This window comes from Metopolophium dirhodum, chromosome 3 (assembly GCF_019925205.1).
Source record: "Metopolophium dirhodum isolate CAU chromosome 3, ASM1992520v1, whole genome shotgun sequence".
Classification (NCBI taxonomy): Eukaryota; Metazoa; Arthropoda; class Insecta; order Hemiptera; family Aphididae; genus Metopolophium; species Metopolophium dirhodum.
The window spans coordinates 35900509-35917251 of NC_083562.1; the positions used below are offsets into that span (position 1 = coordinate 35900509).

Here is a 16743-nt window from a genome sequence, read left to right on the forward strand (position 1 = left end):
AAATTTTAAAATGGATTTCGTTAACCAATCAAATAATTAACATGACTATTTAATCATTAATCAAAATAATATTGACTATTGTTTTTCGACCAGAAACGTTTAGTAAGAGACAATTTGTTAACATAAATTATTTAAGTTTGATTTCAGTACAATTGACCGTTCAGAAAAACTTTGGTATAAAATATATTTTGGTGAAAATGTCAATTATCTGAGGTTATTCATTCTTAAATTACTACAAAGGTCAAAATAAGAAAACCTATTTTGTAAAAACTGCTTTAGCGTAATAATTCCGTTTCCCCCTAATTTTTTTTCTCAATTACTAAAAAAATATTAGGAAATTTTTACTTTTGTCCCACAATGTATCAACTTGATTCACTTTCCTAAAAAAAAAAAAATAACACACATCATTGTAAAATCAATACATTCATTGCTCCTTTCAGAAACTAAAAATAAAATTTTAACTGTGTATAGCTCTAATTAGTTCTAATCCATCAGTGTAGAAATTTATCAAAATAAATTAAATATTTATCACTTACTTAATAATTAATATCAAATAATAAATACATAGAATTAAAAATAATAAGTGTTTGAGTTTATTTGAAATTGAGACGAATATATACATAATATTATCATAGTATGTATTTAATAATGCAAACTATATGTACAATATAATGATAATAAGTATTTATTTATTTAAATAAATAATGCGTTTTAATAGATTTATAACCGATAATATTCCGCCCGATTCTTTGCTAACGATTTACGTCACGCACGAAATGTTTGCCTACTCGAGTTCCTTATTAGTGTTGAAATAATTTGTTTTTCTTATGATTGACGACTCGGCGTTTTGCGTGTGTATCTAGGATTAAAACTTTTAAATTAAGTTTCGACTAAATAAAATAATTAACCACAAGTATAAAGTACGTTTGATACTTTTTGTTTCTCAATTACACGTTTTGGAATCAATAGAAAGCAGTAATGATTGAAATATTTGTTACTACTTATTAAATAATATATATCCGAAATTGCTAGTATTGGATTTATTCAACTCTTGTTATATTTTATAAGTAGGTAACTATTATGTAATAGATTATAAAATAAATATCTTGTCATAACTTTTATTTTATAACGTTCAGACGATCTGCATATGTAAGTATATAATAAGCAGTATTACCATATATTTTATTTTTTTAGATTTGTTTAGTAAGTTGTATTTTGTAATTCATCTGCATAATAATATAATATTCGACTGTAACTGTAAATATAGCTACATTAATAAATAAAATATTATCAACAGAGTATTTTAATATTACAAAATGTTTGCTTATTTGAGATTAAACGGAGTATTTAATATAGTATTTATACAAGAATAAAAATATATAATAATATGTACGGCGAAAAACAACAAAATTACTTATAATTTTGGTAAAGCTACACAGACATTGCAGGCGTACTTGGTCGTAACCTATATTATTTCCTTCCTACTTAAGAGTTTCGACTTATCATTAATTTTAATGCGGAGCGGAGGAGAAAACCACTCGAGTGTCCTAGGATAGAGCTCGTGATCTTTGCATTATTTCGGAGAACTTTAGTACGATATTATCATAATATATCAATTACTGCTTTTACATGACTTAATCGTCAAAGTCGATGTCGTAGTTTCGCAGTGTCAACTTTGTTAAATACAATATCGTGTTTATATTGTGTTGTTGATTGTTGTTGTTGTTGTTGTTACGCTGTCGTCGTAATTTATGGTTTTTCTATCCGTATATTAGAATAATATACTTATACGTCCCTCGGGGTAATCACGTCTGTACGGTATATTATAGCAATGAAAGTGTAATAAAATATTGAACCATTAGGCCACGGGCTATTACAGGGTAACTTTTGGTCGACGCAAAACAAATTAAAAACTGTATGTCTCCGGAGATCTGATGGATACCTACTGCACGTGCAAACGCGCATAATTGTTTCGATTTGAATAGAGCCGACCGCTGTGATGTGCAGGAACAATATTATACTTGCGATGAAAACAATAATCGTTTTCACACGATTTGAGTGATATGTATTATTAAGAGTTTTATTCGAATAATCGCGTACTGCAGCAGCGACAATATAATATGGTCGAAACACGACACGAGTCTGATTCGTATTCGGTTCGGATGGATTGAATTATTATAAACGTATTATGTGACACGGGTTAAAAAATATAATATTGTTACGATCTGTTGTACACATAAATAAACCAATTACTAATAAACGTACACATATTTTGGCGGATTTATAATCATATTAATATCATGACTTTTGTTCGCCAGTTTCTTTCAGTTCGACATCCATCGCGTCACTCGGCGTCGTCAAAACAGACAGATCCGAATACGAATGCATTTTCCTAAACGCCTGAAAACAAAATATACGAGGGTGTTAACTGCAGGTGAGCGATACATAATTACATATATAATATTATATTATGTTTTTTTTTATTATTATATGATTATTTTATAAAAAATTAATTATGATTAATAAAACGTTTATAACGGTAAATCATTTTCTTTTGATTATTGGGGCACTGTGAACTGCAGTAAAGCTTATTCGTATCACAACAGACGTATAACACGTACAGGACATAATTATTGGTAGGTGTATAAGCTTTTGAGTTTAAAACGGAATGATTTTTTACCGAAACATTTTTATCTGAAAGGCTATATAATACTATTATACAACTATAGCGTACGATGCGGAACATCCCCAAAAATATCGTTTTTGTTAATTTTCATACCCAAAACATCGGTTGACGATTGCAGACTTTTATTATACACTTATTGTACATTAATAATAATAATAATAATAATAATAATATATAATTATTTTATACTAATAACTATAATATAAGAGTGTTTTTATAAATATGTATTTAATATATTTTTTTGACAAATGTGCCCCCCCTCCCCTCACATATTAACAAGTCCTAGATCCACCATTGTAGTTGAGTATATTATTATTATGCTATATAATATGCTTTTACCTGCGATTTGTTCATACTCTCCACGGCTCCGTAAGTGGGGTTGTCGAACGAAGTCTTACGCTGCAATCGGACGTCTTCGTCGATTAGTTCTACAGCTTCGTTGGTATCGTTTTTGAATTTGACGAATACAGCACCAGCACTAGACCCAGAGCTGGAAAATAGTAATTTCCTGTCCAAGAAAAGACGATTGTTTGTCATTACAGTTTATAGTATATTGTTAATATTACAGATTATAGATATATTATACAGGGTAATTATTTTAAAGTAAAATAGTTATTGTCTAAGAAAACACAATTTAATTTTTTATTTTAAGACCAATTACCTGCTGGTGATTATGTAGACAAACGCGTAAAACAGTTTGTTCTTAAAAAAACAATATCAAAACCATTTTTCGTATTTTATAAGATATTTCCTGGATTACGCTCGAATTTCTTCTATAAATAATCCTGTACATATACGCATGGTGCATATTTATACACTTTATAAACCATTAAGCCGGCTTTTCTCGACCTTTGTGATTTATATTTATGAACCAATATTTACCAGATTTTTATAGCGACTATGTGGCGCCGAACCGTCCCAAAGCAAGCGGGAAGTATAAATATAAATATGACACAAGTCAGTAAACGCGCACCCACTCACAACCCACACCCACCATAGTCATCATTCTCTCTCTCATCTGGTAGTACAGTATGCTTGCAAGTGTTATTTGACGATAAGACAAAATCATAACTTTTTTTACGATGGTCCAAAAAATCAATTTAATCGTCATAGGTATACCACAACTACGTATATATAATACTATGGATAGGTAGGAGCTAAAGTGTCACTAAAAACTGTCTCTGGTATTATATATCAGACAGTGTACCTATTATAATATACTATGGGTTTCAGTCCATTGATTCAAATTGCACCTCCTCTATACACACTCAGACGATAAAAGTTTCCAATCGACGCTCGGATACGACCAAGGCTTACCATGATTCGATTACCGAACGTTTTTGAGGAGTTCAATATAGGAAATTATATAATGTAAATTCAATGTGCGTAGTAATACTAAATTATCATTGTTGTGTGTAACTGTACACAGTCTGTATTTACTGTAGTAAGGTAATAAAAAAGAGACCGGATACCAACCAGTGAATAGTCGACAAGTACCTACCCAATATTCGTCGCAAAAAACTTGAACAGTTTTATCCATAATTATTGATCATATTATATTATACGATGAAGCTATACATTTTTTTTAAGTTTACCGAGATCAGTCATCTTATTTCAATGGTTTTTTTTCCAATAATTCCAATTTCAAGAATAACCAAGGATTAATTCTTAAAATCAAATTAAAGTGGAATAAATAAGAGTACAATTTTGAAAAATGTATATCAATATGTTTTCAGATTTCTTATCGCATCACTCGTTGTATCAGTACGATGGGTAAAAGATAGGTATATGTTTTTGTTGAAAAAACAATCGAGTAATATCCATCCGTGTAAATTCGATAGTTCTAAACATTTTCCGATGCGTTCAAAAAAATACATATACCCGATATCAGGTATGTATACATTGTACGTCCCGCCATCCGTATATCCGGTAGGCACGTCATAATCATAAAGTCGTAGGTATCGATAAAACTGAATATATTAAATTTTTTTTACCGTCACAGTACATGACATCTGAAACCGAGAATTGAACACGATATTATAATATACACGTTAGCGATCCATCCATATACAAAGGTATCCCAAAGTTCGAGAGACGCCGACCATGAACCCGCGGAGTATAGTTTTTAATAGGACGCGCGACTAGAACCCACTTATCCGTGTTGTTATTCCGACAAACAGCACGACCCCGTTGACGGGTTTTCATTGCTGGTCTGTCCATTAAAATTCACCAGTATTAGCCATAAGTACATAATGATATTATGATTTACGGTTGTGTCTTACCAGTCGTTGTTGTAGTACAACACAATTGCCAACATGCTGCAAAATATGACGATGCACGTGGCTAGGGCTATTTGGCCGTACGTCATGCCGTCCGCGTCGTAAGCCAGTCCCGAGTGGAATATCTTCACGTCTGTCACGCCCTGATCTGCGAAAAACAAATACGCACACACCGGTGAGGAAAAACACGACAAGCATCCCGCTAAAAAGTTAGCTCGATCTCGGCTTAGTGGTTTTTTACTGTACAGCAATCGTTAGAAAAAAAAAAAAAAAAAACACACAAGTTATGATATTAAGGCCCCTGCAAATGGTGTCATTTTCAAGGAGTTGTGTTTAGGAAATTATTTCGTTCATGCGATTACTGATCGTCTTAGTGCGTGAAGTCAATGATCATTATAGTGTGAGTGTACTCCCCTACAATCACCCGCGACCCGCATCAATTTACACTTTATTGTTATTTCTTATCTGGTTTATGGTCGCACGCACGCACATGCACAAGTCATTGAAAGTCACTATAGAAAACCAATTTATGGACGTGAAATAGCCGTCGCGCTGACAAAAATTAACGTACTTCTAGTGGTTCGATTTAAAAAATGTAAAGATGTCTGTGTTGGTATAGCTAGCCATATATGGGTAGAACACGATTGCGTACGTTTGTCCTTTTTGACAACACGATTGCGTATGTTTGAAGATGGGTAGCAAGTATCAAAATAAACACTATTGCGTATGAAATTGTATGCAACGTTGTCAAATTTATTAATTTTACAATATACCAAATAAATATCCAGTAAATGTAGACTTTTATAATAATCAATATAAAAGTTAGTTAGTAATTATTATAGGTGTACAAAAGTCGTATATGTGTGTGTATGTGACTAAGTGATGTGATTATGTGAAGCTGCTCTGGACTCTTTTATTTAATAATTATATCATATTTTGTATATTGTAAAAGGTTACGATTCACGACTGTTATAAGAGTGGTTTATGTCTATATACATTGTGAATATAATATAATATAATTATAATATAGTATAATATGCATTCACAGAGTCATGGCTCTCAACATATTGTTATGATGTTGAGTTGGTTTATGAGCTTGTAACTTAAGAGTTAAAAGACAATGTTTAAATTTGTTATATTATAGATTTATTAAACAACTTATAAGTTATATGTAAATATGTTACATATTTTCTTTGTTTCATATAACAAACAAACTTTTAAAAATGTTCATTTGGAATTTGACGACTATAAACTTTTTGATATAATAAACATTTTATTTTTATTTTTCATGGAAATGAAATATTTCAAGAAAATAAATTTCATGAAATTTTAAAACCCTAACAATAAGCGTAGGTAATAAAAGCTAAATGATTATTAAAAAAGCAATGTATTTATAAATTATTTTTAGTGTAATCATGTGGTACCTATATAGGTACTAGTATGAAAATTGGCAACAACGCTAAATACCTAGTTCGTACGCAATCGTGTAGTTGAAAATCAGGTAAAATCGTACGCAATCGTGTAGCTTAAAAGGTGTCACCAAAAACAATCGTACGCAATCGTGTTTTACCCAGCCATATCATATTATAATATAGGCTATATGCACACTATTATACGCCCAAAAGGTCACCTTAGAAGATTATCTTGGTTACAAATCAACAGTTAAATTTGGTTGTTTCAACTTTTATTTGTAAGACATTTTTGGCACAAGTTTGCTATACTTGCTATTTTTTTATTCTTAATTTATTGAAAAATTATTTAAACAATTTAACAAATATATTAAATATACAACGATTGAGTAAAAAAAGACTTAAGTATTAGGGAAGGTAGAAATATTGTTTTTTCGAGAATACTATAGGCAATAATATTAGTAATACTGTATTAGCAAAAAATATATTACACGCCTATATTAATGAAATGTCGAACAATTTGTTGATAGACTAATCATAGCTCCACTAAATAGAATATAGTATTATATATTTATATGTAATTAGATTAATAATTAATCTACTCACTATAATAATATACCTAGGTAGATTTATTTTATGGATTGTCGTACAATTTGCATTACAACAAGATTGATTTCGACAAATTATGCGATCCTTAAAGTTTTTTGCTAACATAATATAATAACTATATAATATGATTTATTATTCTGAAAACATCAAAAACTTAACTGGTTCTAATTTGGTAATTTTTTATGTGATTGTTTAAAAAAAATTAATAACTATTTTGAAAATTGAGAAAAATAGTTTTGTATTGACTAATGTCATAGATAAAATAGGAGGGTGGTACTAAATGACATGTATGAATGTGGTACTTATTCAAATCGAAAATAAATCCTCTGTAAAAGCTGTTCATGGTAATGTAAAAGCGGGGCGATATATGAGTAGTAAATGTGAGATAATATTATGTAATATTAAAAAAAAAACACATAATAATACGTATCTTTTATGGTGTAAAATATTTGGTATTCAAGAGTGGTGGCGTTTTATACATTTTAATAATATTTTAGTTCCAATGTCATAGACAGCTTTTTGAACACCGGCGCCTGTTGTTATTGACGTCATATTGTAGATAACATTATAAAATATGCAGATTAGGTCCACGGTTTTTCACCATTCGTTCGTTCTCGTATACACATCCCACCCAGCTACATAAACTTCAAAAGTGACGTAACTATATTTGGATAAATTCTACTGAGAGTTAATAATTTTACTTTATTATATCGTAACTTTAAAAAGCGGGAGCGGAAAACCGATGATTTAATTTTGTATTTCAAGTCGAGCCAACCCAAAAGAACACTATACAAAATCATATTTTAATAATATCGTAAATATGAAAAAAAGTTATTGATTATTGAGTGTTTATTTAATAATAATTGTAAACATAGTTGCACATTGCCCTGCCGGACATTGTACATACATAATATTATATTGTATTTATGTACCTATCAACGTTTCAGATTCCGAGCGGAGCAATGAATGAGAATTGATTTTACAATGATGTGTTTTTCTTTTTGTTTGTCATTACCTTTGGGGGCAGTATACAAATATTTAGATTTTCTAGATCAGCATCTTTTCTGATAGATAACTGAATCTAGTTGGCACTTTGGGAGGTCATAAGTAAAAAATTCCCAATAGTTTTCAAAAGCGTTAGAAAAACAAACATAAAATTAAATTTTATTAAATTAATAACAATTTTATTTTTGGTATAATTCTAAAAAAAATAACCATAGATAAATAAAAATAATATATGTTCATCACATGTTTATATTGTAATTTTTCATACAACATAAAATGTTCTATGTGATTCTTTTTAAACTATTTTTTTATAAACATTGAAAAAATTTCGATTTTTATTAGTTTTTTTTTTCAACGATTGTCGATAAAAAATGTCTAGCTCAAAATTTGTTTATAACCTACTGTTACCTTACAATATACTGTAAAACAAATTACTATAATCACAATAATATCATAAAATTAAAAATATACGTAGTAATATTATAGGCTGACAGACCGTATTCACTCAGATTCGTTTTTCGTATACAAAGATTTTATATTATTATTTTATAAATTTAACTCATCCATTATATTGGCTCCTCTAGACATCTAATACACAGCAGAGTGACTTCTCCGGTTTTTCATAATTATATTTTTTAATATTATTATTATGACTATAGCACAAAGAACAATTAATTATTATTAATTAATGAATTACGAGATGAATTATGTCTGAATTTTTGATGGTTGAATACCTAGTTTGAGAGTTTGATTATGTCTTACCAAATAATAATTACATTATAGATTCTTGTACTAGAATCGTGATATTTATCATGTTTTTTTTTTAAATTGTGATGGCATATCTATAAGTATATTACTATAAGAATATCAATTATAAGTAACTACTTACAAGTAATTAGCAGCGATTGTATGGTCTTAGCTATTTCATTTATTTCGTCCACATATTTTGTGCTGCTCACCATTACGACTTGTACTTTTCCGTTCAACAGTTTACTCATGTAATAAGAAAGTTGATGTTTTTCAAACGTTGGTTTTAATTTGGGCATGTCGTTTTCGAATTCTTTGCTGAATTGTTCAATTGTGAAATTATTTGGGTTGTAATTAATTAAAAAATAAGCTCCTAGAATCAAACCACACAATAATGAACATATAGTTTTTTAGAACAGCGCTGATTGATTACTATAATTGCTATACATATATACAATGCACATATTTTGAAGGTAAACACTTGTTTTCTTGAAAAGTACTAACATGTTTGGAAATATTTTTTTTACGTTAAATATAATATAAAGTTATTACAAAACAACATTTTTGAAAAAATTATTTTTTTTCCTATTTTTTTTTTTATATTTTATTCTTTTATTATATTTTTAAAACAAAATATTTTTCTGAGTTATTTCGCTCAGTGTTTTTATGTAAAAGAATTGAATTTTGAACGAATAGTTCATATTATAGTTATTACCCACAAGTACCTATCTAAAATTAAGATTATTTTTCATACACGTTAAGTATACTCTTCGAGTGTTTACTTTTAAAAGAATCGTCTTGTTTACAAACCTTATAAAATGATATATTATAATATATTCAATGAGTGTAATATAATATTAAGGTTAAATTAAATTCACAACTATAGAACCGAATAAATGAATATATCACTCAACACAAAGGGTAATAACAGTATATTATTGTTTATTAAAAATCTCACCACAAGTCCAACAACAATGGCCAATCGGTTTCACTGGACTTAGGCAGCCCAATTTACTATCGCAGCGTTTTGAAGCCACTTTGCATACTTGGTCGATAAGTTGTTGAGTACCGCATTCACATCCTGTATGGACTTCGCAGGACGTCGAAGTCAGTGTAATGGATACGTCGTTGTCGGGGGAAAAACTCTTCAGTTCTTGATCGCCGACGTCCGACAAAAGAAACTCGTTCAATTCGTTTTGACCGAACGTCTGTAATAATATATTAATATAATACGTGTAGTGTGTGTACCCATATTACCAGCTATGTGTGTACAGATTCAATTGGGTTTTTTTCGGTTTTCAATTCATTTGGTTAAAAACAAAAATATTGTTTTACAACAAACACAAAACGTTATATCATTATAATACTCAATATATATTTTACATAAATAATATTATTTATTATTACGACGAATGGGCGCGTTGTACGCGAATAAATAACATTACTATAAGTACTGCTCACTGCTTTTAGTTATCGTATAGGTATACCACGAAATATAATATAAAATATTCATTTTATTATTATTATTATATATATTGCCGACAATCCCGGGGGGTTGCAATAACGTCATAGCTACGCAGACATCCAGTAAAATATGTTATGCATATATTATAAATATAATAAATTAGATCATTACTTATAAATTATTAACCAAACTATATATGAGCCGCAGAAAATAATATACCTACATTTTGGTGTATCAATTTTACCTCCATAATAATTACCATAAATAACTAGTTTTATAACTACGAAAAAGGGTACGCCGTTAAAACGTCTCAAATATTTTATAAAAGTCAGACTCTCTTTTAATATAATAATCCTGATATTGCACCATCACGTCTATATTATTATTAAATATTAAGTCAAGTTTTGCATTTTTGTGCAGGAAATGTAATTTCTACAGAGAATTACGATTGAACTTAAAATGAAAAATATTCTGTTTATTAATATTATATTATTCGTACCTATAGTTGTGCGATATTAAATTTGAATACAACGATAAATCTTCGCTTATCGATAAACGATTCTGATCAGCGAAACATGGTTAAAGTCGTATACTTGTCTGTATCTCTCTAAGCCTCATGGGTACATAATATTTGTCTTGAGGAAAGGGAACCTTCTGAGAAAACTACCACTTTAAAGTTACAAAATATATTTAATGCATAGATTAGATTTCAAATCTATATTTTGATTTCGATTTTCGATATACATATTATTATAATATTATAGATATAAAGTGACTTACTATTTAAAATTGGTTTACTTGCCATGTCTTATAGGTATAATTAAATTAATAAATATTGCATTCATTATGACGAATGTATACAAATTCACTGGTAAGATGTTAATAGTGGTCCGATCAGGATTCAAACCATTATTATATCTACAAAACATGTTTTTTTATGTTCATCGTATAGGTAGGTAAAATAACGAATTAAATCCAGAAATAAATATTATGGTGTTCTTCTACACGACCTTTAGGGGATCGATATGTTACAGAATATTATATTCACATAATTTATGCTTCATTTTACACAATTTTCGAAATCATATAGGATCCGTCATTATATTCAAGGTCTTTGTAGGAATTCTTGTGGTTAAATTTATGTATAGATTCACAACACCTACACCAAATTGATTGACACCGGATGTCAAAATGTCAATAAAATAATTTGACATATTAGTATATTACGTATCAGTTCACACAAACACACTCCACGTGGTGAATTTTGCAAGGAATACCATTAATTTTTTGATTTAAACCAATATATTAGACATGAATAAAAACATTGAAAACCTCGGGAGACGGGAAAACGATTTTTAAACTTTAGTTTTTGGCCGCTTCACAGATTATGCGTTTATCCCAACAGCCCATATTATAATAATAATATGACGTACTGGTTTTATTATCTATATAAATACCGTTTCAGCCAAATCATTGGAATAACGATAATTTATTATTGTTATTTAAATATCATAATAATGGTTTTTAATGACTGCGGTCAACTACTACTGCAGTCGACTTGAACTCACTTGGTTCCCGAACTTCATTGATCCGATGTTGATCGGAACGTCGGGCACGATGACCGAAAACGAATGGCCGGGGTTGAACACGACGGTATCGTGCACGCACGGTATCCGTTCCACGTGTGGCGTTGCTATGTTAAAATTTTCCATCGACCAGTTGTCCGGATCCACCCATTCCATCGGGGCGTTTTGTTTAAACGTCACGTCTGAAATTTAACAACGACCGGATAAAAATTCTGTACCGCGTTCTGTAAACGTGCGCAGGACAGATATTTAGCTATGGGGCCGCCATTACGATACAAAAAGAAATATTATAATTATTGTACGAATAATGAAAGTATTAAATACGTAGGTGGTAATAACTAAACTAAACAATATTATTGAAATACTTCAATCGATATTTTTATAAGATATCGAGTACTTAAAAGAAACGATTTGTTGAAAATCGGCACATAAGCGAGACGCGTTTAGTGAAAGTCGGTAAATTTTACGGTTCCGATGTGATCACGTTATTTAGCAGGACACCTGCTGGAAAATTGGAACTCATCCGGTCACATTCAACAATGACGATAATAATATATTACATTATTCAAGTATTACTATTTGCTGTTATCACATTCAAAACTGCGTAGGTAGTTAAAAAAAAATAACCTATAAATTGTCAATGGACATACTGGATATCTATCGTATATTCGTATAGGTAGTCCACAATGACGAATTAAAGATTTCACGTTTTATTATTATTATTACTTTGTAGAAGGAATTAATAAGTTCCGTCAACATTTTTATAACACAAAACGTCTAGTGCACATACATAAGATACATTTCGCGAGATATTTATGCACATTTGTTATTTTGAGAATATTGCATAATGGTGCATATTTTTTTTTTAAATAATCTCGTTTAAACATATTTTTCGTAATTTAATAATTTATTGGTTTTTTTATAGGCCATCTGCAGGCAATCGTGATTGGCCTCATGATTTTTGTTTATTTTTCGTGAATGATGATTATTATTTGATTTTTTTTCTAAAAACCAATCTGTTTTTATATTATTGCACTTGTAAATAGCGCTCATCGATTCAAAAAATGTGTTGTTACTGATTTATGTTTATAATATTATACTCAATTATAGGTATCTTTTAACACGAAATATAATGGCACGATATAATAATTATATTTTGTTAAGTTAATATCATAATAACTAATAAATAATAATACATTATCAGAAGCAGACACAAATTTAATTTATCTTCATTTGGATATTTACAATTTTCGATGTACAAAACTATTATTTATATATATATTTTTTTTAACTTATATTTATTCTTTATCCATTGGAGGAAGTCTGGATTATACATAAAATGTTTTATGTTATTATTTTAGTTATTTTAGAGCATTGTTGTTTTCTATCAATTGTCATCCATCATAAATTTTAATGATAATATACATAAACGATAAACGAGTATATTATATACGACACCACATATTATTACACGACAATTAATCAGAAACAACGGCATGCATAAATAATTATTAAGTTGAAACTATGTTTATGAATGTCGGTTTTAAACTTAAAATAAATTATTACTCGCTACATAGTTTAAACTTTTATGCAATATATTATAACAGTAATTTCCCACTCATTATAATATATAGGGAGATTCACTTAGCATGCTCACCCTCCTTTCATCTTTTAATAATGCATTTATTAAAATTCTGATTTTTAGAATTTTTAAATACCTACACTAAAAGCCACAAGGTCATATTTTCAACTTTTAAAATATTTAGATTTTTTTCCCCATCGTCCCGTGGCACTTATTTACAACATATAAAACTTATTAAACGGAATGCAATTTCTTTGGTATAATCAATACTTATTTATAACCAATAATCTATCTCATCATTCTCATGTCAAGACAAAAAAATTAAATACATTACGTAATACATTATGTAACTGTAGGTATAAAGATCTATAAAAATCAACTAGGTAGTTGGAAAATTTAAAATAAATTTTTTTATTCAAATAGTCAGTTAATTTACTACAGCATAACTTTTTAGAGTATCCGTTGTAGTAAGTAGTAACTGATTTTTTTATCAGTTAATTTGTAAATAATATGTCAAGTTTAAATCATGTCGATACGTAGGTATAACTGTAGTTAAAACGAATTGATTAATTATTTTTCTTTGTTTAATCATGCCGTGAAGTGTAAACAATGATTTTAAATAAAAATAAAAAAATAAATATGTATTCCTTCAATAACTTGGTTAACACAAAAGGGTGATTATTTCTGAAACTACTACAACTGTTAGCTAGTATTTATGTGCAATAAAAAGGTATATAGGCAGTGCATATTCAACAAAATATTTAGGTAGTTTTGGATAAAAATGTTTAAAAATCACTATGAACGTGACCCGCAAGTAACCTACGTATGGTAGTAAAAATAACTAACTAATCTCTTAAGTTGATTAAGTTCATATTTGTCTCCATATATTATTATTTTGAGCATTTTGAGTTAAATATATTGTTTGTTAACTATTAATTTACAACTTTACATTCTTAATGTTGACTCAAACTTCAAAGCTTAAACGCCGGAAGCCGGAAGTGGTGCGGTAGTGTAGGAAAATAAATTAAAATACTGCAGATAAATCAAAAACGGTCATAATAATTTATCATGTTGTACAACTTTGTTCTAGGGGGGGGGGGGGGGCGACTGATGTACAAATGGACTAACACGGGGTACGCGAAATCAGAAGTTGAGCACCAAATTTTACGTAATTTTATAAGATTATACTCACCCTGTCCCGTGCAACCACCCATCGCTTCGGAAGACGCGGAGATGACTACGCGGGCGTTGGGCTCCAAGATCAGCTGACCGTTGAAGGGCAGCACGACCTCGCACACGTCGACGCCAGCGGCCGGCACCACCACCGGGACCACGGTGTCCTTCTGGAACACGGCCACGTCCACGGGCGAAGGGACGTGGCCCGCGTCCCAGTTGCGCGGCGCCTCGAAGTCCACGTTGGGCGTCCACTGCTTGGCCACGCCGTCCACGGCGCCGCCTGTAGACAACATTTGAGCAGGGAAGTATATTTTTTTAAGCAATGCAAATATTATAAAATATTAATATTATTGTCGTCACGGGCCGTCGTAAAGTGTCTCGGTCGAGTGGAATTTTAGAAAAAAATAAATGCATTACGGTCGAAACGTCGTTTAAACGGTTTTTATAGGATGCGTTAATATTGTGCTCGGCAGCTGGTTATATGCAATCGCTTGGTACAATACTACCTATTTAGTGTAAAAGTGTCCAAAGCGTGTTGAGGTTGACAGCTTCATTAGAACGTTTTGTAAGTGCTGCAGATAGCGTTGAATGTTGATGACCTATTGACCTGCACTCGAGAATACTTTACGAAAATAGGTGTATCAAAAATATTAATTTTTTTTACGTTTTTGCTAAGGTTCTAAACGTTTGATCCTTCGGAAAACAATCGTGTATAATATACTTGTAGGCGTACCCTATTATAATGTAACTAGTAAATAAGTTAAAATTTGAATTTCGAATAATTGTATAATATAATTGAATCCATATTTATAACAATTTCGTTTGCATGCTTTAGATTTTGACTTTTATATAACTTCTGAGCACTGCAGTATGGGTATATTAAAAACAATTATTACTCGACATTTTATGGATTTCGAACTAGACGGCATAATAATAATAATAATAATAATAATATCGATTTATGTGAGCCGATTTATGCTTTACGGACCCACTTGCAGTGCACGGGAGCGAACCTGAGAACGACACGAGAGCTGCGGCCACGACGATCATCGCCGTCGACGGCATCATGATATTATTATATGGTTCTTCTCGTGGGTTGCGATCGCGACGACAGCAACGGAATTATATAAGGACTGCGACAGCGACAAAGGGGCTGGAACGACTGGCTACAACGACGACATAATTTATTTAAAATATATTATATAATTATTCTACCGTTGTTATAATATTTAAGTGTCGATAGTGTATATGGTTAATAATATTACAGTACCGCGGCCAGCTCAAACGCACACTGAACACCATACAGACCGTTATGGTTTTTTAGCCCGACCAGTTGTGGGTGTCGATCGCGCCCGCAGCAGTAAAAAACATGATAATTCGCAATGCATAATATTATACACACATTACACTTGTAGATCTCGCACCACTGCAGTGCATATACAGAGTGGTTCGCCAATCACGCTGGCTCACATTTAATTATTTCTTTTAATATAGTGCGCATTCGTTCAAATAATTCTGATTATCATGATTTTTAGATATTATACTGTAATATTATCGAAGGACCGTATATTTTCTAACACTTAGATTTTGTACAACACACTGGCAGCAGCATGGAGTGTCCTGGCGCGGTACAGTTTTTTTTTTTTTTTTGAACGAGAATTACTCTTTTTCCTGTTACTTGTTAGTTTGAACACGTTTAAATATAGGAATTCAAACGAAAAGTTTTTAAATAATAATGTTTTATGTACTTATAGAAACATAGAATATCCATAGTCCTTGACAATGATATTACATCAAATGTAAAATGCATATAATAGGTTTAATCTACTATAGAAACGTATCTACTTATTATGCTCAGACAATTTTAACAAACTGTTATAAAATGCTAATTGATTAATATTAATTACCATGGTCTATAATTTTCAAATAATCATAGTCCCCATCATATCCTACACACCTATACAATATTGTCGTGCACCGATATATTATCATCCTTAGTATACACAGCTAAATATAATATAGTATATTTGATAATATGGTCCTCAGGTAGAAGGTATGTAATATTTGAAAATTTCAAAAATAGCAATTTGAACCAACACAATCGACAATTTCAATTCAAACCATTCAAATCGGGGTGCGAGCATATTATGTTTGGTGAATCACGCTGTATGCATTATGAACTATTGTAGAATAATAAAA

The 16743-nt window shown here is 30.4% G+C and overlaps 1 protein-coding gene across 2 annotated transcripts; it reads right to left on the minus strand.

Moving 5' to 3' along the window:
• Positions 1–2059: 2059 nt before the first annotated feature.
• On the minus strand, positions 2060–15871 carry LOC132940968 (protein amnionless). Of its 2 annotated transcripts, none has more exons than XM_061008795.1 (8): positions 15537–15871; positions 14561–14824; positions 11769–11968; positions 9694–9943; positions 8878–9108; positions 4969–5113; positions 3026–3194; positions 2060–2400 (listed from the first exon to the last, which is right to left on the minus strand). In XM_061008795.1, exons 1-8 carry the CDS (start codon positions 15610–15612, stop codon positions 2299–2301), a joined length of 1437 nt encoding a protein of 478 aa, XP_060864778.1. In that variant the 5' UTR covers positions 15613–15871; the 3' UTR covers positions 2060–2298. The 2 variants fall into 2 exon arrangements, with proteins under 2 accessions (XP_060864778.1, XP_060864779.1); XM_061008796.1 differs by having other exon boundaries at positions 15558–15868.
• Between the last annotated feature and the right edge of the window lie 872 nt (positions 15872–16743).